We start from the raw sequence: 23,958 nt of genomic DNA, 5'->3' as shown, positions 1-23,958 counted from the left end.
GTCTACAATCCCTAGGATTTTTTGACATCTGAAACGAGACAGACATATTCGAACGTTGAAGAAAGAAAAAAAGGAAACAATCTGCGCGCGTGAGGTAAACGGAGACTTTATTTCTTCAACGTTGACAGCTCTGATCCTTCGGAGCTTCGTGCTTTTACCACGCGAGGCCTTCAGGGATAATTCGGAGTTGGCCCGTCACTCCCGTCGACGAGGATAGAGAAGGAGAGAGAAAGAAAGAGAAAGAGAGAGAGAGAGAGAGAGAGAGAGAGAGAGAGAGAGAGAAGAAGAAGAAATATCGGCCGAAACAAACCCGGCAAATTGTTTCTTTTTCGTCATGGAGCTGGTGGAGTTGACGAAACACCTGGACAAGATCAATGTTCCGCGTCCCGGCGACAGGATATACAAGGACGAGTGCGTTTTCTCCTTCGACACGCCAGTAAGATCACTCTTAGTCTTTTGTCTTCCTTGTTGATGACCGGCGAAAACTTGATCGTTATCGGTTGATAAATATTTCTTTGTTCAAGGATACGGCCACCGGTCTCTACGTCAGTCTCACTACTTTCGTGGGTCTTGGACGGGAACATGTCGCCTGGTACGCTAGGAATACCGGCAACTCTGTGTATCTTCATATTAAACGCACTAAGAAGGTAATTTTAGTTTGCCCCTATCAAGTTTACCCTTTCGTCTCGTGCTATAAACTTGCTTCAATTGCGATCTTTGTCTTTAAAAATTAATATTATGCAAGGACACAAATCCTGTGAAGTATAAGAGATTCCAGGAAAATTTACATAATTAACGTAATTAATGTATGAGCAGGTTTTAACTGGAGATCCTTTATTTATTATTAGTGATATTTGATTTACATAATCGTCCAACAGCTCCTTTGTAATAACTATTTATATTTCTTCTACTAATACATTTATAGCACTATACTACATTGTCGATATTAATTATGCATTAACGCTATCATTTGTACCATTATTTGATATATTAGAGCCTAGATACAATAAAGGAACAAAAAACAAGAAATTGAAAATAAGGAATTAGGAATAGAGAATTAAATTTCAACATAGAAATTCACGTTTCAATACATATTCAAAGAATGCCAAAGTTTTTTTATTTTGGTTTAAAATAATTTGTGTTCCTGATTCTATTTAATTCCTTATTTCTTATTTCTGTTTATTGTGCCTGTGCTCTTATTCTTGTGCTCTCTCTTATTCTTCAAGGAAGAGTTAAGTTTTTTGTGGGTTCCATCTGAGGAGCAAGGAGATGGACCTGAAAAGAAAATCACGCGCTTGGCGATAGGAACAGCTGGTGGATTCATGCCTGATCAACAGAAATACACTTACGAGGAGGCCTATCAAATAGTCATTCTACCTGATTTCCTTACTATTGCTTATCCCGGGAATGATTTACCTGAAAAGGTAAGATTTATCTGCAAAATTATGTATTATTGACAATATCTAAAATATATAAAACTATTTTGGTAGGTAGTAGAGGCAGTTGAAACTATATTAAAGATGGAAGGTGCATGGGCAGTAGCACAGATAGAAGCTGTAGCCAGCACATGGGATGGAGAAGTCAGAGTGGAATCAAAGTGAGCATTTTGAAAAATTAAATAACGTTTAGACATTTTGATAAAAAAAAAACTGTTTTAAATAAGAATTTATTATTTATTAAACTTTTTAGACACGCTGCAACATTGAAACAGTTGGATAATGGCAAGAAGATTCCACCGAGTGGTTGGAAATGTGAAAAATGTGATCTCACGCAGAATCTGTGGCTGAATCTGACCGACGGCAGTGTGCTCTGTGGTCGTAAGTTTTACGATGGAAGTGGTGGCAATGGCCATGCGGAGGAGCATTATCGTGCTACTGGCTATCCTCTGGCTGTGAAATTGGGCACAATCACGAAGGGCGGTAAGGCCGACGTATATTCATACGATGAAGATGATATGGTGGAAGATCCAAATCTAGCAGTGCATCTGTCACACTGGGGCATCAATATCGCACAGATGGAGAAAACAGATAAGTCAATGATAGAGTTAGAGTTGGATCTGAATCAAAAGTTTGGCGAATGGGTGTCCCTTCAAGAAGCAGCTAGTAAATTGACGCCATTGTATGGTCCTGGCTACACTGGACTGACTAATTTAGGAAATTCCTGTTATCTAAATAGCGTCATGCAGATGTTGTTCATTATTCCTGATTTCGTTAAGAGGTATGTGAAATTCTTTCTTTCAGTTTCCACAAATGTTTCCACAAATTTTTTTGCTTTAACTGTACATAAAATTAAGGGTTTTTGATAATATTATTAAATCAGATAATATTATTAAATCAATGTCCAATAATTGTCGGTAAATTTCAGATACGTGGAGAGAGCATCGAGCATATTCGAACATAATTACGTCGACCCGGCATCGGACATTAGTGTTCAAATGTGAGTGACAATATATTTGATAAAATAAATATTTAGCGATAATCTAAAACTTTGAGATGTAATCGAATAAATCTTAATTTCTTCAGGGCAAAATTAGGCGTCGGCTTGCTCTCTGGCAAATACTCGGATCAACCGACCAAATCCGGGACGGACGACGACTCACGGCAGGGTATTCCTCCACGGATGTTTAAGGTCTTGATTGGTCGTGGACATTCCGGCTTTTTCTCGAATCGACAACAAGACGCTCAGGAATTCCTGCTTTACCTTATCAACTTACTCAATGTAATTATTAATTTTGCTTTTAATCTTTAATTGAATTTTTCGTGCACTGTTAAATCTATTCTTGAATTAAACTGTTGAAAATTCTAATCGGGAAATTGATTGAATAGCGCAGCAATCGTCACGAGGTGTGTCCCACGGAATGCTTTAAATTTAAAGTCGAGGAGAGATACCAATGTGGCAAATCCAACAAAGTCAAATACACCAATCGGCCGGAATATATCTTACCATTGCCGATACCGTTGGAAGCGGCGGTGAATAAGGTGCATATATTCAAACATTTGATAGTTTTTTTTTTTGAAGAACGATATTCTTGTTGTCAAAACTAATTAAACAATGTATCAAGGATGAGGTAGCTGCATATGAGGCTCAAAAGAAGGAAGCTGAAGCAAAAGGACAAAAACTTGATTCCAACACTCTTGTGAGGCCACGTATAAAATTGTCATCGTGCCTCGAAAGTTTCAGTCGCACGGAAATCGTGGAACAATTTTATAGTTCAGCATTGAATGAGAAAACGATAGCACACAAGTAAGCATCTTGACTTCCAGTTTAATAACCAAAATATTCCATTTCTTCTGTATGAGTGTTAAAAATCAGCTAGATTTTATTTTTCACAATGGATTTTTTAATATCTAATATTTTTTCAGAACTACCAGACTAGCCAGTTTCCCGGATTACTTGCTAATTCACTTGAAGAAGTTCACGGTGAAAGAGGACTGGACACCGATCAAGTTGGATGTAGCAGTGGAGATGCCGGATACAGTGGATTTGAGTTTCTTGCGCGGAAACGGTTTGCAGCCTGGCGAAGAGCTGTTGCCGGATGGCGCGACGCCACCGCCGCCAGTCTTCGATGCGAATCTCCTAAAGGAATTGACGGACATAGGTTTCCCACCGAACGCGTGCAAACGAGCTCTATATTTCACGGAGAATCGCAGTCTGGAGGACGCGACCAACTGGGTGATGGAACACATCGCGGATTCCGACTTCGACGAACCGTTTGTTCCGCCGGGAGTCGACGTCAAGACAGGTAAATCGACTTGCTTTAATGTCGTAGCTGATTAACCGATTTTATTCTTACTTAGCTATCGATTGATTTCAGGCGAGAATAAATTTGTGCCAGATCAGGCTGCTTTAGAGATGGTAATGGGTATGGGCTTCACACGGCAGCAAGCGACGAAAGCTCTTAAAGCGACTAATAATAATCTGGAACGAGCCGCCGATTGGATTTTCAGTCACCAAGTTGAGCTCGATGCTCCGGAAACGGAAAGTAACGCGACACCGGCAAAAGAACAGTTCAGAGACGGAAGCAGTCGTGAGTCACAAAATTCTGTATCTTATAAACAATATGTCAATCGATACAATTAATAAAGCTTGAATTTATATCATTATTGAAAAGAGCGAATATATTTTTTCATGTGTTGAAGCTTTTTTTATAAATGTGTTTCAGGATATAAGCTAGTGGGCTTTATATCGCATATGGGTACATCGACGATGGTAGGCCATTACGTTTGTCATTTATTGAAGGAAGATCGATGGGTGATATTTAACGATGAAAAAGTATGATTTTTAGATGATTTCCACGTTTTGTCTTGACGTGATTATTATTTTTAAATATTTTAACATTTGTCTTACATACATTTATTATTGCAGGTCGCTTTATCGGAAAATCCACCGAAAGAATTAGGATACATTTATATGTATCAACGGGTCGACTAGTGTAACTGCTATTTTGTATAAAGATGTTGCTTTTCAACAATAAAAAAAGTGATACAAATATTTCTTATGTATACATATTAAACGAAACTATGTCAAAGCGAGATATGTCAAATAAAAAAATACAGTTTTCACATCATTAGGAATGAAAAAAATAAGACCCAAGTACAAGACGAAAATTTCACTTTATTTTCTAACAATGGCACATTCTTCAATGTGTTTCAAAGCGCGTCGCAATCACAATTGCCAATTGAAATAACAAATTGTTCTATAAATATACATAAACTCAAAAAAGAGTAAATTGTCTCATCTTCAATGAAAGCTTTGTAAATGCATAAGTACCAGATTATTAACGGATTTTATGGCAATGTATAACAAGTTCCTTCGTACATTAATCGAAGTAACATTAAAATAATCGTAAAATAATATATGTTTTGATTAATCTTGATCATACATTTATATATATATATATATATATATATTCCTACACAGTCTCTAAATCTAAGTACATGGAAAGATCCAAAATTTTCTTTGGAGAAGCATTTAACTTTCATTATATTTTTTTGTATCGATTCAGCAGGCACTATAGGTATATAGTTACATATATATTTTCTTTTGTCACACTGGTTTTATAGTTATATGTATATATTAATTTTTTGTTTTGTCATACTTTTTGTATTTACACATTTTTGTAAAGCTTTAAAAAATATGTCAATCTGATAGTAAGTAGAAGGCCACAAGCTTAGAGCACGTTGGAATTCTTGAAAAACATTCTATAATAACATTCTGTTCTGTAATAATCATCGTAATATCAGCAGTACTTTTCTCCAAGAAAAATAGAAAAAAAATGACTGTGACTTTCCATGAGTAATGTTTAAGTTATTTCGTATAAATTATGCGTTCGCTATTATACTTCAGTGAAACCTACTTTCATGGACTACACGTCTTATCTTCTCTGACGCCGCGCATTACAAACTAATATTTATAATACACTATATAGAGAGTATTTACAGAAAAAATGTATCGTGTGCGTGATACTTGGTATCAACACGAAAAGATCCATCAAGTTTTTCATACTTTTCGTAACGCAAATAACATATGTGACATGTACATAATTAACTTGTACTGCAACATCTTTTCTTTTTTTACATACTTTCAACGTAGAAGTATATTTATTTATTATATAGGTAATTGTGTTTGTGTGATGAGATTTTAAATTTTTTACCATTTACTCTTCGAAAAATAATAAAAACGTTTCTTTGCTCGAGCGTCGAAATCGTTGAAAAAAAAGAGAAAAGTAAATGCCATGAAGAATGTTAGAAATTATAATGCTGTTTAACATTATAATATTATAAGAAAATTAATAAAACGATCTTCGCTAAAATGTGATTATAACTCCTGCTAAAATTTGTTCACAGAAAGACATCTTATGCTTGAATTTCCGGCCAATGTCTGTAATAATATATATCAATATCATTTATATAATATATCATAATGTAACAAAAACTGGAATATTAATCAATTTGAACATTGAATCGTGCAACAAATATAGACATTGATCGGACTTTCGTTACAGTAAAATTTGCAGATATTCGTGGCAACGCGATTAATATTCCGGAAAAAATCAATCAATCTAATTAGAAAATCTTTTTAAATGTGATCCGTAAGATAATATCTGTGTGTAGATATTATCTTACGGAATTGTTGAATAACTTCCCGTATAAATACGGCATGTTAATTACAGCCTATTGTTAAAAAAATATACTCGATGCTTTTTTTAATTATGATACAGGTCTCGATTATGACTTCGTAACAATGCGAATCTATTGTCTTATATTAGCACCATCGTCGATGATGCCTACCGATGGTGGGATGGCATAGACGATTTGATTACCGTCCTTCTTAAATGTGGGCTCGATCACATCAGGTATCACCTCGATGCGGAGCAATTTACTTTTGTTACCCAGCATGCACTTGAACTTCACATCCACTGTAACATGCAGATCGGTGCCACGTAATCTACAAGAAAAAAAAGAGAAATTTCATCATTAAAATCTTTCAAATAAGATTGCAATTAAATAAAAGATATATATTCTGAAATTCGCTCGAACTGTTTAACAAAAGTTTTCGGAGATCATGAAAGTTTTTGAATAAGTATAATACGTTCATACGTTATACATATTTAGAAAATGTATTCATATGTTATTGAATTTTATAAATATTTAGCGACTTACTGGTAGTACCGGTTGCTAAGTATGCCGACCAATTCTCCGATCCTGTCGTCCTTGGCAATGATTGATAGAATGAAATCATTCCCGCGATTCGAGTGAATCGTGATAAGTTGATCGTTTCCGGGTGAAACGCTTAAACCGGTGATCTCTGCTATCGGCATACCTTTCCTCATGTTTTTAAACTTGACGCCGTCCAGCTTGTATACAGAATGTTCTGTCACCACCAAAACGCGATCCGCCGATTTGTTGAACCTATGTAATTTGTCAGATTAATATATTATCAATCACGCGAACGACGAGATTATTGACGACATGAAAAAACCTATTGGTCTTCCTAATAAACGCGCTGAACAAGACGGTCTTGAAGTGATCGGTGTTTCGTAAATTATTTATCGATGAATTGAAAATGTCGCTTTGAGAATTCTCATCCGGCTTAGACAAATAGTTTCCTTCCCAACGACGATCCTGACCCCAGTAAGATCGTTTCGAACGTAACACAGCGCCCGCCGCCATCTGTAAATTAAATTAATACGAGAACAAGATTACACTGTTATCTATTTCTCTTAATTGGCAAAGATTAACTTCGAAGTTGCATCTTAATAAAGATAAAACAAAAAGATAGAGATAAAAAGATTATCATAAGCGCGTGCCTTTAATCGAAGTTGCGGCCAATCCTCCCGAGGAATAACTCGAAGCACCATCCACGCCCACCATCTTGCATACATATTCTTCAAGGCAGGCACTACGTGTCTCACAGCGAAATTTTCGCGCGGCCACGGTAAATGTTTGCCGTAATTCCGCATATTCTTGGCGCCTCTAAATATCCGTTCGAGTTCTTTAATGTAGACACGCCGTCTGTATCTCCTGTAATGCTCCATCAAAACTAACGCGGCCTTCATCTTCTTGTACTTCTGACGGCAGAGATAGCCTCGCCATTGTTTCTGCAGGAGAATTACGACACCTGGTATTAAGTCGCTGCGTGCCTGTGAATGAAATAATTAATTCAATTGATGTTTGCTAATATGTCGCTAATGATTTATAAGATTAAATTGAGCCAATTAACCTTTTCCAACGCAAGTAACGTTTGCGGTGAGCGAATGAATATTTTTGTGTGACCATATTTAACATCGTCCGAGAAACCCTTTTCATCCATCAATGTGCGTACGCCATCCTTATCACTGTTGCCTCGGAAATTCGGCCATGTATACTGTGATATCATTTTGTACCTACGAACAATTAATATCATTATTATTTCTCCATAATTGCATTTCGAACATTTAATACAGTTTAACGAATCATTGTTTAAGAAAGTAATTCATTTAACTTAAAATATTCAATTTTCATTATTTATCTCTCTAAATGTTTTTTTAATTTATTTTATTTTTAATTGCTTTTGTTTTTATTCAAATAATTATCAACATTATCATTTAAACTGTTATCTAATTTTATATTTTAACAGATTCAATACCTTTTCAAAAATCTATCATATCGTTGTCTATAAACAAAACCAGCCCGCCTCACCAAAATATTTTCTATAAGTCCCAAATATCTCACTTGATGATTTACTCTTTCATCGTCGAACACGACAGGAGATTTAACTTCGTTAGGTTTTATACACCTCACATAAAATGGCTCCTTACTCGCTAAATTTTTCACTAGCGCGATCATAGAGTTGCGAAACAATGTACCAGCGGTTAAAGGTCTTTTTGTTGTCTAGAGAAAATAATGAACAGATTTAGTTAAGTATAATTCAGGTTAAAATACATAAAAAGTCTGTAGCTATATTTAAATTTAAACATTGCGATTGTAATGTGGTTCAATATATAGGCGACCGACTATTTTTGTACCTTTAAAATATTCTGGGCACCTTCAGGCCACATTTCCCTAATTATGGAATTACTGCTTTGATAGAGCAGACGTTTGAAATCTTGAAAGAGTGTGTCTTTGTTCTTATCAAGAAAACCATTAATAGTGTAAATCACATCGCCGGCATAGTGCTTGATCTTGAATTGTATTCTGTGTTGCAGTTCTTTATCCATCGGTTTTAATTGTCGGGAGCTATAATGTTTATGGTCCACCAACTTCTTGTCCATCGCATCGAGAAGCATCTAAAAGAAAGAAATATTTTTATTCTCCGCACGAATCTTCCCAAGAATTAAAACTTTAAATCTTCTAACTACCTCATCGGTAACCTTCCCAACGTTGAGACAAGCCTCATCCATGATTGCTATAATTCCTTTGTGAGCTTGTTCGACTAAATCGCAAATAACTTGATTGTTAAAGTATTCAATATTTTGCCAAGCTATCCCTTCCTTCTGGTACTCCTCTTGCTCTTGTTTTAAAACCAATTCTGCAACAAAATGTTCACAATTATAATTAAGAGCTTTATATCTATCAACGCGAAATGCTCTCGCGCATCTTAAGCGTTATGCTCACCGATAAAAAGTTGTTGCAATTTTTCGTTGCAATAATTGATGCAAAACTGCTCGAAGCTATTCATATCAAAAATTTCAAAACCATAGATGTCGAGCACACCAATTACTGTTCCATATCTCCTTACACTGTCGCTGATATTTACATTGATCGATCCATTGACACGCGACACTATCCAAGTGAACAGTCGTTCATACACAGCCTGAAAGATTTATAAAAATCTTTATCAATATGTCAATAATTAATATATTGGCATAGGTTAATATACCAATTAAATAAAATAAAAATTCCATAATAAGTTAAACAAATAGTGCGCGCTGAAGGTACCTTTGCTAACGCATCTCGGCCGTACTCGGCTTCTATCAAAGTATGAGTCTTTTGCATGACTTCTCCACCAGCCGCTATGATTCTTTGCGAGAGAGCAGTGCTCAGATCTTTCGAATTGATGGAAAATAGATTAGCGGTGTCATTTAAAGCACTATTATTTTCGATTAAAAGTTTGTCATCATCCAGTCTAAAAGTGATGTTGCCCTAAAACGTAATAAACAAAAATAATAAATCATGCACGTACAATTATTGAAAGATGCGAGAAGCATTCAGAAAAGTTCCACTTTTTTAATTACCAAATGTAGAACACCAGCGACAATATTCCATATGGTCTGCGTTTCATTCGCGGAGAACCCGAGAATGTTCATGGCGGTGCAGACGGTTTTGTAATCGCTTCTATCGGAGGTAGCTGTTTTGTTGTTGCTTCCATTGCCAATGAAATAATAAGCGGCCGGGTCGCGGACCAAACGTAGTTTATTCAATTCTGCTTCGCTGCAGCCGTTCAGTAACTAAAAAGTAATAAATTATTTGTCTTGGCATATATTTCGTACATGCATAAGCGATTCGTGCTCCTAATTTCCAATCGCGCGAACAGGAAGTTTCAGGCATGAAATTAGCGAATGCGAGCGAACGGAAACCTGATAGAAGCAGTGAAAGTTGCGTTCCCCTTTTTGCTGATAGACCACCCGGGACTTCTCGAGAAGGTAATTGGTCACATGACCGCCGATGGGATCTCCCTTGAAATCAAAATTGATGTCCATATACTTTCCGAAACGCGACGAATTGTCGTTGCGATTCGTCTTGGCGTTGCCGAATGCCTCCAGTATCGAGTTCGATTGGATAAGAATGTTCTTCACCCTGAAAATTGTTTATATATAAATACCCTCGGTACTCTCGGCGGAATCTTTTATTTTGCGTTAAGCATTATGCAACCGATTAATCTTTGATCGTCCGTCCAGATTTTTCTAGATTTAATCTTATCGCCTACAGAGGTTTGCACCGGACTGATTAGATAAGAAAAGTTGAGTATAATTGCCATTCGCTTCTAGACGATAATATTCATACCTCTCGATTTCCTGCTGGCCGCTCAGATTGGTCACAGCGGCGATATATTTCATGATGATTTTGCTAGCTTCCGTCTTGCCAGAACCTGATTCGCCGCTTATCACTATGCAAGTATTTCTGCCCTGTTGCTTCATCTCTTTATACACCGCATCCGCGATCGCGAAGATGTGCGGCGGATTCTCAAACATCTCTCTCCCTGTAAGCAATTTTAAAAATGGGAAACACTAAAAATACGCGTTATTTTTCAGATTTGCATTCGACTAAATTTTTAGATCCTACAGTAAAATTGTTTTGTATGTGTATTTATTTTTTTGATACATGTGGCTTCATCGTACCTTTGTATTGGTTAATGTGGTTCGCATCGTAAATGTTGGTGCTTCTGTAAGGGTTCACGCTTACGCAGACTTCACCGATGTATGTGTAAATCTTGCCCCCGTTAAATCTACAACATGGTAATGAGATATATATGAAAAAAAAAAAAAAGATTGAAAAAGCAAATGAAAACTCGAATTTATCAAAGCGGTAAAAAAAAAATAAAACATCCCAGATAAATTTTGTTATTAAAATTTTTCTCTTGATAGTAATTGTCAGAAAATCGAAGCAATATGAATATATGCTTATATTTTTTGCGCGCAAATCGCACGATTTGATAAAGATATACTTTCTTCAAATCAGGGAATTGTCCGTTACAGTTTTCGTGGCAACTATAGATAACCGATAACACGAAGACAAAAGATAAATATTTGTATTATCGCTTTTACAAGAGATTGACTTTAAGATTATCTGAGAATAATGATTCACTTGTCCTTACTTCGACAATTGCGTACTCGTTAGTACGCGTTACAAATAATTACTCTTCCATCAGCAGTGGAAAAATTTTAAATATATATATATATATATATATATATATATATATATATATATATATTCAACATACAGAAACATTTCAATGCTTATCTTAATTCCTACATTCGATTTAAAAAAAGTTTTGGCAAACTCTAGAAACACGAATTCAAATAAAAGCGCTGTTCAAATCAATCGACTTATTTATTGAATTGAATTGAATTAATTAAATTGAACTAATACTTTTTTAATACAAAGTATTAATTTCATGAAAGAAAACTAACGAAAGAAACTAACTAAAATTAATGAACAATTTTATTTTTTACAAAAAAAGATTAAAGGTCACGATATTATTAATTATCATTCGTTAATTATCTTTACTAGCATTTAATATATGCACATTTTGCCGATAATTGATATAATTAGTCATCGACCATTATTAGACCGAGTCTCGCAAGAATGACGCGAGCACGATTCGAAAACTATGCGACGGCTTGAGGACGACGAGGATGACTCATCGTCGACATGAGCCCCGATAAGGATTACGCGAGCCGCATACGTTTGTTACGCGTATCCTCGGATACACGTCGTCGAACGCTCATATTCGTTCGTCGCGCGTTTACCGCTAAACGAGCTTGCCCTCGTGTGCCTCTCGTCTCGCGTTGGCGACACGAAATCTTCATCTGACGTGACCATATGAATCGACGAAAATAAAAAAAAACCTCGATTCATATAAGGAGACTCCTTCAAATATATAGCTTTCCCGTTCCGTTATAATTACCAATTATTTTATGTAATATATATATATATATATATATATATTACATTAAAATAATTGGTAATTATAACAATGCAGAAAGACATTAGAAGAAAGAAGGAAATCTCTTTATCTATCTGCAGCAAGATTTATGTTATTGTATTTTCAATTCATCACAGCTGAATTTTTGGACGGCTCAAAATTAGATATACGAATGGATTATCCACAATCGAATCTGATATATAGGTCGAGATTTTTTATTTTCGTCGATTCGTATGACGTATCACGTCAGATAAGATTCCTTCTTCAAATATAGCCTTTCTGCGTTATTATTATATATATAAAATTATTTTTATTATATATGTTATTTATTATATATTTATTTTTAATTATATTATATTTTTATTATATTTATTTATTTTATTATGTAATTATATATATAAAATTATTTTAGAGACTTATAGTTCCTTCTCCTTGTGAAGCTGTTGAATCTACCACCAAGGAAATAATTGCGTTTTACATTAACTCATTTCATAAAAGCTCTAAAAAAAAAAAGAGAAAATTCTTTTATCATCACTCCTTATCAAACAGTTGTGTTTAATGTCAAATAAAGGTAAGACCTTCACTATAATTTCTCGATACGTTCTTTCCGCTTATTTCTCGTGAAAGTTGGAATTTACCCCGGCGAACGGTCGGGGTAGTGCCAATGATTTTATCGAAGCGTGGAGGAAAAAATGTCGGGCAAACTCGTTTGAGTTCTAGCTCGGAAGTGAACTAATATGAGATATCAAAGCAGTTCGGAAAGATATGGAGCTAGTCTGCAATCGCGGCACAAAATGAAATTGATGTAATAAGTTTCCTGTCAGAAGATACTTTCTAGCCAAGCTCGATAATAGCACTACAAGATAATGCTTAATAATTTACTGATATTCTAGCAATTTGAAAAAGAAAGTTTTGTTTTACTCTTTACTATTTGCTTCCCATAATTAAGGTTTGAATTAATCGGATTTCTTATAAAATATAATTGAAATCTACAATTCTCTATTGCTTGAAATTAGATATCTTATATTAAATATTTTTATATATAAATAAATATATACAGAGACTAAAGATGTGAGATGTTAAACGCAGAAGAGCGTTAATAATTAAAAAAATAAAAGTATTTCTCAAAGCTGGATCTCACTGCCTAATCTTTTTAATTTATATTATATAAATTCTAAATTTTTAATTATTTAATTAGAAACAAAAATCTTGATTAAAACAGCATCACATACTGTTTCATTAATAATGTCATTGAATTAACGAAATTATTTCCAATTAGACTAATGCTGCTGATTCAACGGCATTCTTTTCTCAGTGTAGATGTTACTCGGTGAAGCAGGATTTTCGGTCTAATAATTTTTTATTTTTATTTTAAATTATATAAATAAATATTTATATAAATAAATGCAAGAATAAATGCAAACGCTATTAACTTAAATAAGTTAAAAAAATTATTACGTACTAATAATTCGTTAAAGTTTATTTAGGTAAGATTCGGTCTTGATCGAGAAATGCCTTTATTACATATGTTCATGTAATTTAGTTATTTTTAAATAATTTGATTTTATTGTCTAATCCAATGTCTATTTAATAAGGATATATTCATCCAAGCGATTGATTCTTAATTGAGTACTTATCCAATTAGATATTTCCACCTAATTAACGCGCCCCTTCTGCGCTTGTAATTCAATGTGCAGATCTATTCGAGATCTCGCGTAATATGCGTCTGGAGAACAGCGTCGGCATGATGAATCAGAGCGCGTAATTCATCCTCACTCATGAATATACAACCTTCCAAGAAATGCATCATGCATCGTGTATTATTAACCTTTCAAGCGAATCAAATTAAATCCCAATCCATAGTATATACATTATTTTATATAAAACTAGAAGAAAATATAACTCCTATCTCCAGACTCTCTCGTACTGGCTGGCTTATAATTGTGAGAAAAACACGATAATTTTACAAGTACTAAACAAATAACGTTTACAGATATCAGATATTGAATCTCTGACTGATTTTGATATTTTCCTGATATTACGAATTTTTTTCTTTTTTTTTTTTTTCTTTTTCTTTTTCTCTATTTGGCACTGAATTCGATAGATTTTACCGTTTAGAAAAATTAGATAAAGAAAAAAATTCTCCTTCGGGCCGTTATCTCGAAAATCTCTTTTAGGCTTTAGTGCCTTGTAACGAGGATATACGAATTAGGTGGTCGCTTTATCTTAAACCGTGCCATTCGTCTCCGGTCTCTGCGTGCGTGTGACTCGGCGGCGGCGGCGGATGCACGCAACGCGCGCTCTTTATCCGCAAAACGATATGCCCGCGTAAATGTCGGTCCACAATAAGTATTTAATCTTTAAGTCGTAAGAAATTGACCAATCATAGTCGATTATTCTTTTCATATTCGATTATAATTAGTCAATTTCTTACTTCTTAAAGCTTAAATCACCTGTGGATCGACACTAATCGTGCAACAGGTATCGCCGCTTCCGTCACACGCGGAATATTTCTTGCTCGCGGTGTGATATTCAATTCCACGATCCGCGATACAGATGATACAGCCGAACGAAACGAGGTTCCCCTGACGTGGGTTCCCTTTCAGTCGCGACACGCGGCAATTATTTTCTTCGTATTTTTTTTTTTTTTTTTTTTTTTCTTAGCCGCGTAACGCGTTACATTTTTATTTGTGTACCAGCCAATTCGCTTACTTTTTTTTTAAGAACAATCAAAGGATAAGTTGTCGATTATAGAAAATAGAGTAAATATTTATATGAAGAAATTCAAATGGAAATTGAGAATTAATTAATAATTTCAATTTATCCATTTAAAATTCAACTTAACAAAGACCAAATAACTTTACAGCGTCTGGACGTTAAATTTTCGCTCGGAGAGAGTCGATTTGAAACTCAACTCTGCGAAAGAGAAAGATGAGTTTACGACCGTTTGCAGTGCTGATTTGACCGAATTACAACGATTCGGTTAACTAAATTAATTTTGAATCTATTTAATTTTAGATTGTGGTTTCAGGTTAAAGAAGAAGAGGAAGGGAAATTAACTGTGGTTAACATCGATTAACGATGATCGCACCTTGTTGCTGTCATCTAGAACCTAACTGCAACTGCAGACTAACGCAATTCGCTATCTATTTCCTAGATTACAACCTCGCCTATAACGTACGCAGAAAAATTAATTATAATTGGCGTTTGGAACTGGTGTTCTGAGAAAAGCTGCGGTCGTCACGCGAAAATACGAGACACGTACGAAAAGACAGTTTTGCTGAAGTATCTAAAAGTTTGAAAAGAAACAAATCTGAAAATAATTTTGTTAGGCTATCAAAATAATTATATAGAAATTAATATAAAAAAATAATTATGTTATTGGTTATTAAGATAAAATAAAAAAATGTTGCAATATTATTATCATGTTTAATGTCCTACATAAGAATTTTGATGGCCCCCAAAAAAAAGAAAATTATTTTTAAGTCTGTATTTGGACAAATGTTTAATTTCAGCAAAATTATGCCGGGTTGTGCTTGAAAATGATCAAATTAGAATAAATTGTGTCATCAATTACTTTTTTTTCATAATACATCAAAGAAAATATAATCAAAATGTTTGATTTCAAAATGTTTAATTTAAAAATGTATTAGTAGATATTAAGACTATTATATTAAAAACAGATTGTTCTGTTTTTTCCTAGCATTTCGATCAATTCATTATAATTCATTGTATTTCTTTTAGATTATCATGACTTGAAACTAAACCTAAATAATCTGTTTTTACACACTGTTTCTATTTTTGTCTTGAATTCTAGACACATCTTCCAAAATATTAACATACAATTAATTAATTATTGTATATTAATAATTTTATTTATTTTCTACAAAAATATTTGAGAATGCAAAGATTATAACGGAGCAACTGGAGATTTCGCATTTCCTTCGTTTTTAGCTGCAGCAGGCTAAAAAATGCCTCATGCACCCAATCCAACAAAAAACACAGACTATCATTGCCAAAATTAATTGGCCAAGACTATCCGATGAAAACGACCTCGGATATTTTCTCGAACGATTGTCACCGTCAGCAGGTCAAGTTCAAGATACATTAGGATCTTATAACACTCAAAAGTTGAAAGAAAGGGTAACGGAAAAGAATCCAGATATATCTGCATTTTCTACTCTTATCTCTTGAGATATGAAGTCATTCCAAGATATTACCTCACACCATTAACTCAAATATAAACTCAATTGAAGCGTATAATCACACATTCCTGAACACATTCCTGAAAGATACGGAAAATATTGATAGCGTTTCGTATACATAATTTCATAACTATTTATAGTTCCTCCGAATCCTCAAGAACCACGTTTCCTATTCAAGCTTTCAAGTTGGGAAAATGCGAGAAGGTGAACGCAAGATCCTTTTTACTATCCCTGGACGACCACCTGCCGGCGCGCAAGCCACGCCCTCTCGCGCCCGCAACGGCGACCCGAGCGGAGATCGAGCCAGCGCGGCGCTCCCCGCCGTCCACCTGTCACAAAGAGCGTCCACGAGTTTTCGGAGTCGAGTCGTCGGGCGGCCCTTGATAGCGTACGCACCTCGTCTTCAGGTTCTCGACCACGCGGTCCACCGTGATTTCGTCCAGCAGCACGAAGTCGCCGACGCCGACGTCGTCGTGGCTCGCCATCTCCGCGTCCGTTCACTCTGCACGGCACACACGCCGACGCTCGCAATTTCGAAAGAAAAAAAAGGGAAATAACCACGCAGACCAATCACCACATGCTACCACCGCGCGCGACCGATCCGCGCGCACTGACGGCTGACTCGCGCGCGTCCCACCGACGGCCAACTTCACTATCTCGCGCGAGCGGCGAACGCGGTCATCTTCATCCCTCTGCCGCTTCCCGCCTCTTGCCTTTCTTCTCCTTCTCTCTCTCTCTCTCTCTCTCTCTCTCTCTCTCTCTTTCTCCTTTATAAATGGTCGATGACGGTGTGCAAAAGTACCGTACGTAGCGGAATGCCCGTGCGGGCGACTTCTCTCTTCTTTCCCTTTGTTTATGCTGTGTTTTTTGAACTCCTCAAATTTATATTGAAGTTTAAGAAGAAAAGCAAATTGCAGATTGGAATTTAAAAATTTTTAAACAGAACACAAAGTATCCTAAATGATATATTATGATGTGTCATAATGCTGCAATATTCGATCTTTTCTCTGTAAAAATCAATGTAAATTTAAAAATTAATTAATTTTCAAACTTTTAAAAAATTGTGCTGTAACTTTTGCTGAAGAAATAATAAAACAATCTGCAAAATTTTATATTTTTACCATTTTTTCGATCATAAATTGGAAATAAATTGGAAATCGGATCAAGGTTATTTGATCGATCGAATCTTTAACAATCTCAAGTCTAGCACGAGATCTATTCTTTCTAGCTGAACTTTTTGCACCATTCATCTTTTCTCTTTTTTTTGAAACATGAAAAGATAAGGAAGAAAAATGAAGTATGTTCATTAAAAAAAAAAAAAAGAAAAACAGAAAATCGATTGCACACTTTTAACGAGGTGAAAATTACAAGGAGGAAATTTATTAATTTTTAACATATGAAGCTGCAGATACTCTAGTGAGTTTCTTCACTTTTTCATCTCATCTCAAAATACACAACCGACAAACCTCAAAACGTACGGACTTCACGATGCCTACATACACCCTTGGCACGCGGAGAGATGGACGACGCATGCGCGCACGCGCACACCCGCGCTTGTCACCTTTATTTTTGGAAGTGGCTGCTGTCACACAGAGAGCTACAGCTACGGTGGGAATCGACGCTGTTGCAAGTCACAGACGGTGGTGCTCAGCTGTGCTGGCGTATTCGGACGTGCGTGCTCGTGTGCGTATGTACGCGCCCGTCCCTCCGACGATCGACGACGAGCGATGTCGACGCGAACGACGATGACGACGACGATGTTCGGGACGAGGACCGGCACGACGTCGCTGACGAACGGCAACGGCAGCCTCGCCGAGACCCAAAAAGCGACACCGGCGAGATTCTGGTCGAAGATCCGCATGACCGAGTGGACGTTCAGTCTGTCGCTCCTCGCTCTCTCGCTCGCCATCGTCCTGGGCAAGTTATACGTGAACTATGGTAAGCGAACACTAATCATTTCGTTTTTCTCTTTTCTCTCTCTCTTTCTCTTTCTCTCTCTCCTTTTTTTTCTCTCCTCCGCCCCGGCGAGGTCGGACGATGCAAAGTTCGTTCGTGCGTCCGCGGCTCAGGTTTGAGGTTAGACCATTATTATAAACGCACGCAATTCTGTTTTGTTCTTCTGTTGAAAGGGACGTTCCGAGGGGCGATCTGAATCGCTTCCACGAGAGGGAGAGTCGTTGTCGCGCGAACGACGGACGGTAGCGACCGGTCGACCGATAGGATGTGTCGATCTGTCAGACGCGCAGTTTTTGTTTTGGTTACGTTGGAACCGGGATTGCCGACAATGCGAATCTGTCTCGGGAAAGCCTTGGTGATGTACGACGGTGTCGATATATGTACCTTAGATTTTTATTTCTTTTTCTTTTTTTCACTACAATGTGTCAAAAAGACCACAAGAAAATTCTAATAGATTGATCTCTGCGATTAAGTATTTTCTGTATTTTTTTTGTATTGTTTAGATGTGTCCCTTACGCCAGTTACGCTTTTTACGTTTCGCTTTTCACTTTTCACTTTTCACAACATGAGCACGTGATTATCTCATAATTAGCATAAGAACATGAGAGTTGAAAACAAATAGCGTAGCTGAAAGGGACAGATCTAATTTCGATTAATCGGATAGCTGTTTATGTTATTTGTTTTGTATACTGATTATGTTATTTATTGTCATTGAATGTGGATATGTGGATAAATTATTTAAATTATTTAGCATTAACGTATTAACCGCTGATGCTTTCTGTAAGATAAGAGAGTCTAACATAAGACTGACTCTTGTTTAGCAAAATAATTATCAACAAATCTGTATTTTTTGAATTCTTTTTTTCTATGTAACGTGTTAACCGCTGACGCTTTCTGTAGGACAAAAATCTAACGCGGTACAAAAATCACTTGTATCTGTTGGCATTAATTTTATATCATTGTATTATTGTACACAAATCAATGTTCCATCCAATTTCTGGGATATTGAAAACCGGGCGATTCCTATTCGCTATTCTGATTTCAATAAAATTTGTTCTCTTTGTAAAGATTAACAGTTTCTTTCAGCGTATTTAATTCCTCTTACACACACACACACACACACACACACACACACACACACACACACACACACACACACACACACACACACACATATATATATATATATATATACACACACACGTTTTATATAACAAATTAATATTTTGTGTTTTGTAAGAGATGAGATAACACAATCTGATGATTACTTTCTCGTGTCGCTTTCCAGAGACGGAGATTTAAACGCGTTAAAATGCGCACGTCACGCATATGCAGCCTGCATTCTTCGGTTATATTTTTAACGGCACGCGGCCCATTTCTATTACGAGATACATCTTTCCGCGGGCTGGTGCGAAGTCCTTCGATTCTCTCCACCTTCTTCGCGAACACTCGCGTTTGTATGTCGCCCATGACCGAATTTGTCAAGGCCGCGTCATCGCTCGAAAAGTACACGCTTGACTAGTAGTTGTCACAGGCAACAAAGAAAGCGGATAATAAAAAGAAAGAAGCGGTCCTATCTTTATTTATCTTATCTTTTATCTTATCGTTTAGTTAATCATTAAGTCAATTACATTTATTTAGAATAAACTTTACATTATATACATTTATTGAATTTACATGGAAATTCAATCCCTTAGATATTTAGTGAGTTTGATATATATATATATATCGTAGTAATATGTTTTCACTAATCAATGATAAATACATTGTGACTCTCAAGCATTTGCGAGAAAAAGAATAAAGTTTTTCCATGCTTTCGTTATATGTTGATTTGTAAGAACGAATCAACTAGTCGAATCATAGTCGAGAGCTTATATTTCACTTATCATATGACGAATTTTTTAAATATGTTCATTGGTTATAGAATGATGAAATGACTTTCAAGTCTCCAGAAATTTTCCCTCTTATAATCAATCAATACGAAAAATTTTGTCAAATGATAAATGAAATTGCTAAGTAAGGAGCCTATTTTGTAACATTTAACCATAGTATTATTAAGTCTTAAGCAGAATATTGTTGTGTCGCTCTCGGAGTCGTCCGCAAAAATGATCAGGCATAAAATTAAACGCTTTTTTTTTTTTATTAAAGCTGCCTCTTTAATAAATCAATCTTTTATTTGAATACATCTCGTGTACAACTTTTTATAAATTCACAGTACGTCACGCTACACACGATGTTCCGGCTAATTTGCCTTTACTTAACTTTTTACTGTTTTATTTCCCTGAGTCCGGGCCGATTGCTATACCGTTAGCGAAATCAGCGTTTCGATACGATTATATTCTTGCTAATCTTCTCAATATCAAAATTGAAATCTTTAAACTAATCTTGGTTTTGTTTTTTATTTCGCGCTTATTATTATTTTATTAAATTTTATCTTCACGTCATGAGTATGTTGCATCGCAACACACATGCACACGCACATGCGCACGCACGCACACGCACGCACGTTCTATATATATATATATATATATATATATATATATATATAGAGCGATTGAATGCATTACAAAATAATAATTTTCTTGTTAAAAATTTGTTGCATAAATCTATATGAAAAATAATTTTGAAAAAACGGAGAAAAGAAAAGTAAGATTTGAACCTACAACATTAAGTATTTCGCTCTAATAGCCAGCTCTCGCCTTACGCTTTCGGCTACAGCGGTTGACTGACAATTTGTCTGTGAATTAGAACATATCGAACACTAAAAATTAAATTAATTCTTTTTGCAAATATTTGAAAGTTACATCGAATGATTTTATCATTGATTAATAAGAGAGTGTTATTGTAATATTATGTGAAATTTCAAAGACTTAAATAATTTATTTAAGATATGCTAGAAGATTATTCATTGGTATACAAGAATTATAAATTTGTTGGAAATAAATGACTGGAATGGAATTTAACGATGACAAATATTTTTTGTTTCCTCATAAATAAATGACTTAAAAGCTACTGACTCATGCAGACTTTCTCTTTCTCTCTTTCTGGCGATTCATGCAGTTGATGTGAGTTTCTCATGCTCTGCCCTCAGGAAGGCCTTTATCATGGCAAATCGGCAATCGATACTCGCCAATGTTCAGTCAAATGTACGAAACGATACCTAGTATATCCATGTTATCAAAATTTGACATGGATAACGAAGGGCTCTTGAGTGCCAGTAATCAGTATGCGGGAACAGCCGTCAATGGATTGATCACGTTTTATGGAAAATACGGATGGCTATTGAGAGCGATGATAAGTGGACTTGCGCTAACAAGTTTTACTTGGTTCATCGTTTATAAAGACAGCAGGATACCCGGTGTCAATCCACCATTCCCCTTCAGCCCTTCCAGGCAAAGGTATAAAATCTTGATTTCTTTTTTATTACGGTACATTTATCTATCTAATAAATCCGCATGAGTATTTTACTTTGAAAAGTGAAATATTTACAATTTGAAAACATTTTTTATTGTATAACATATGTATATTTAAGTACTTTTAAAAAAATACTTCAAACCTCTACATAAAGTCTATACAAAAATCTATGTTTTATTGTTTATTACAAAAAAATATATATATGTGTATGTACATTTATAATTTACATATATTTGTAAATTTTATTTATATAAAAATGAACAATATTTTATTTATTATGCATTTAGAATAAGCATGATAATACGCTAATTGAAAAAATCTATATTTAATTTAATATCGCTCACGCATATTTCAGGATAGGCGAGAGATCAGGGATCCACATGAATTATCTAGTCGGTATACTAAATGGAATATTTTGTTTCATCTACATGTGCCTTTAACTAAACGAAAACGTCATCGGGCATTCGAAAGATGGTTCTATTTTCCAGTCTGCTAATATAGTATTATTTATTGCATCTATTTATGTGTTGTCAATAACACTGCGTTTATTTATGAGTGGCTCTCATATGCGATATATTAGAAAGGATAACGATAGAGAGTCTTTATATTTTGTAGCTCTTTTTTTGATTAACATATTGCGATATTATGCAACGCTTTTGACAAATAGCTTTGTCTTCAAGCGAATCAAATACGTGGAAGCAAATTTTCCATGATGCAAGTTATGACGAGGTATTTCCTTATTATTAAAGAGAGTCCTACTTCTATGTATTCTAATAGTTGCTATTACTAACGGCACTAAAAAATATTGAAGTAGTTACGCGTCGACCAAAATCATCACAGTACAAAAAAATAGACGGTTGTATCCTCCTTTTCAAATTGGATTACCATCGTTTAAGATCGACCGATTAACTGATGAAAGGGCATATTTATTAATAAATTAGAATAAGTGTTGCGAGGTACAATTATACGAAGAAAATATATTTTTTTTGCGCGCTTAAGAAGTGACAAATGACATTGTCAGAAGTGTCAAGAGAAAAAAAAGAGGCACATAGTAACATTATATTTATTATATTTAACGCATTGTTCTGAATGTTACATCACATTTTAAAAAGTTGTTGGAATCTCTTTGCTGGATAGCTGGCACGCCAAGAATGTTGTGACGAAAAACACGAAGAACGCGCATCTCAGACACATTAATTTGTATTCATATGCTTACAATTTAGTTGTCCAGAATTTGTAGTTCACTATTTAGAGTAGGAAAGGCAATGGGTTTGAATACCAATCAATTCTAAATTCAAAATAACAAATTCTATACAACATTGACTTAAATCCATGAGCTTGAAGAACAGAGCATGAGACAGTATTATGGACGTGAAGAGGCTGAAACCTTGGTGGAGAGGGGTCAGCGATATATTTATTTCGCAACTTATTTATTGTTTTTTAAACAATATTAGTTTATTATAATATACATGTAGTGGCGTACAACGCCATTATATAAAAATGGTTACAAGTGTAACTTATCCTATTAATAAACCAAATTGTTTATTGTTTAAAGAACGATAAATAAGCTATAAAATGTATTATTTTCCATTTGAAAAAGTTATTTATTATTAAAATTATTTATTACTGAAAAACTGAATAAATAATGTAATTTAAAAAAATAAATACTAATAGTAAATAACAGTATTGATATAATTGAAAAAGATAATCCGTGATACCAGAGGTTTGTTCTTCTCATTTATTGCTCCATTTTTCAAGTCCATACTTAAAATTCATTTCGACGAATAATAAATTTAAGTATATAGCAAATATGTACATTGCGGCTTTGATCTCGTAGATATTGAGCGAATAAAATTACGACTGATAATTAAATTATGAATATTTATAAAAATTACATGAACATTTGAGAGCGCGAGGAATGACAGCTATATTTCAGAGAAAACCAGAATCGTGTGATCATTCCTGATCGTCTATTACATAAGAAGCTTCCTCTCCAGTCATCGTAGAGTTAATGTTATAAAAAACAAATATTACAAAGTCTTTATTTTTTAAACGACAGACTAATAGACAGGATTAGAAGAGAAGAAGAAGAAGAAGAAGAAAGGAGCTTATTCATAAGCTGTATTTTGTAAATAAATCTATCGCTGTGTTCATGCGCACGTGGTGAAAGGCTGCTAAATAAAGCGAGTTCAAGTCACCCATGGGTCACACATGTTTTGTCTCATTCGAATATCCCGCCCAACGACGACGTGTTCGC

At 35.1% G+C, this 23,958-nt stretch overlaps 3 protein-coding genes across 4 annotated transcripts; 2 read left to right on the top strand and 1 right to left on the bottom strand.

The window, feature by feature from the left end:
• The first annotated feature begins 179 nt into the window (after positions 1–179).
• Usp5 (ubiquitin specific protease 5) lies at positions 180–4,491 on the top strand. Of its 2 annotated transcripts, none has more exons than XM_089071062.1 (13): positions 180–436; positions 525–647; positions 1,263–1,424; positions 1,491–1,597; positions 1,690–2,217; positions 2,365–2,436; positions 2,523–2,718; positions 2,826–2,978; positions 3,062–3,243; positions 3,363–3,742; positions 3,815–4,027; positions 4,163–4,272; positions 4,366–4,491. In XM_089071062.1, the coding sequence occupies exons 1-13, from the start codon at positions 335–337 to the stop codon at positions 4,429–4,431; spliced, it is 2,394 nt and encodes a 797-aa protein (XP_088927188.1). In that variant the 5' UTR covers positions 180–334; the 3' UTR covers positions 4,432–4,491. The 2 variants fall into 2 exon arrangements, with proteins under 2 accessions (XP_088927188.1, XP_011636299.1); XM_011637997.2 differs by having other exon boundaries at positions 1,227–1,424.
• Positions 4,492–4,594: 103 nt separating this feature from the next.
• Positions 4,595–17,028, bottom strand: Myo31DF (Unconventional myosin ID). Its single transcript, XM_011637994.3, has 15 exons — positions 16,728–17,028; positions 10,820–10,926; positions 10,485–10,680; positions 10,058–10,277; positions 9,716–9,928; positions 9,420–9,623; positions 9,096–9,294; positions 8,840–9,009; positions 8,507–8,767; positions 8,128–8,372; positions 7,723–7,885; positions 7,310–7,642; positions 6,982–7,172; positions 6,663–6,911; positions 4,595–6,447 (listed from the first exon to the last, which is right to left on the bottom strand). Exons 1-15 carry the CDS (start codon positions 16,814–16,816, stop codon positions 6,252–6,254), a joined length of 3,036 nt encoding a protein of 1,011 aa, XP_011636296.2. The 5' UTR covers positions 16,817–17,028; the 3' UTR covers positions 4,595–6,251.
• An 839-nt stretch (positions 17,029–17,867) lies between these two features.
• On the top strand, positions 17,868–23,898 carry LOC105426670 (uncharacterized). Its single transcript, XM_011637993.3, has 3 exons — positions 17,868–18,269; positions 21,379–21,685; positions 22,057–23,898. The coding sequence occupies exons 1-3, from the start codon at positions 18,059–18,061 to the stop codon at positions 22,139–22,141; spliced, it is 603 nt and encodes a 200-aa protein (XP_011636295.2). The 5' UTR covers positions 17,868–18,058; the 3' UTR covers positions 22,142–23,898.
• Positions 23,899–23,958: the final 60 nt, after the last annotated feature.

Source organism: Pogonomyrmex barbatus, unplaced genomic scaffold, assembly GCF_055798465.1.
Source record: "Pogonomyrmex barbatus isolate J1 unplaced genomic scaffold, ASM5579846v1 scaffold11, whole genome shotgun sequence".
In the NCBI taxonomy this organism is placed as follows: domain Eukaryota; kingdom Metazoa; phylum Arthropoda; class Insecta; order Hymenoptera; family Formicidae; genus Pogonomyrmex; species Pogonomyrmex barbatus.
This window is presented reverse-complemented; position numbering and strand designations above follow the sequence as displayed.

Coding starts and splice junctions, on each gene's coding strand:
- LOC105426670 (XM_011637993.3), top strand. CDS start 18,059: ATGTCGACGCGAACGACGATGACGACGACGATGTTCGGGACGAGGACC. Junction 18,270..21,378: donor CAAGTTATACGTGAACTATG/GTAAGCGAACAC, acceptor CTCTGCCCTCAG/GAAGGCCTTTATCATGGCAA. Junction 21,686..22,056: donor TTCAGCCCTTCCAGGCAAAG/GTATAAAATCTT, acceptor CGCATATTTCAG/GATAGGCGAGAGATCAGGGA.
- Myo31DF (XM_011637994.3), bottom strand. CDS start 16,816: ATGGCGAGCCACGACGACGTCGGCGTCGGCGACTTCGTGCTGCTGGAC. Junction 10,927..16,727: donor GTCGAGAACCTGAAGACGAG/GTGCGTACGCTA, acceptor ACCATGTTGTAG/ATTTAACGGGGGCAAGATTT. Junction 7,173..7,309: donor GGCCGCAACTTCGATTAAAG/GCACGCGCTTAT, acceptor TTTAATTTACAG/ATGGCGGCGGGCGCTGTGTT.
- Usp5 (XM_011637997.2), top strand. CDS start 335: ATGGAGCTGGTGGAGTTGACGAAACACCTGGACAAGATCAATGTTCCG. Junction 2,218..2,364: donor ATTCCTGATTTCGTTAAGAG/GTATGTGAAATT, acceptor GGTAAATTTCAG/ATACGTGGAGAGAGCATCGA. Junction 3,244..3,362: donor GAGAAAACGATAGCACACAA/GTAAGCATCTTG, acceptor ATATTTTTTCAG/AACTACCAGACTAGCCAGTT.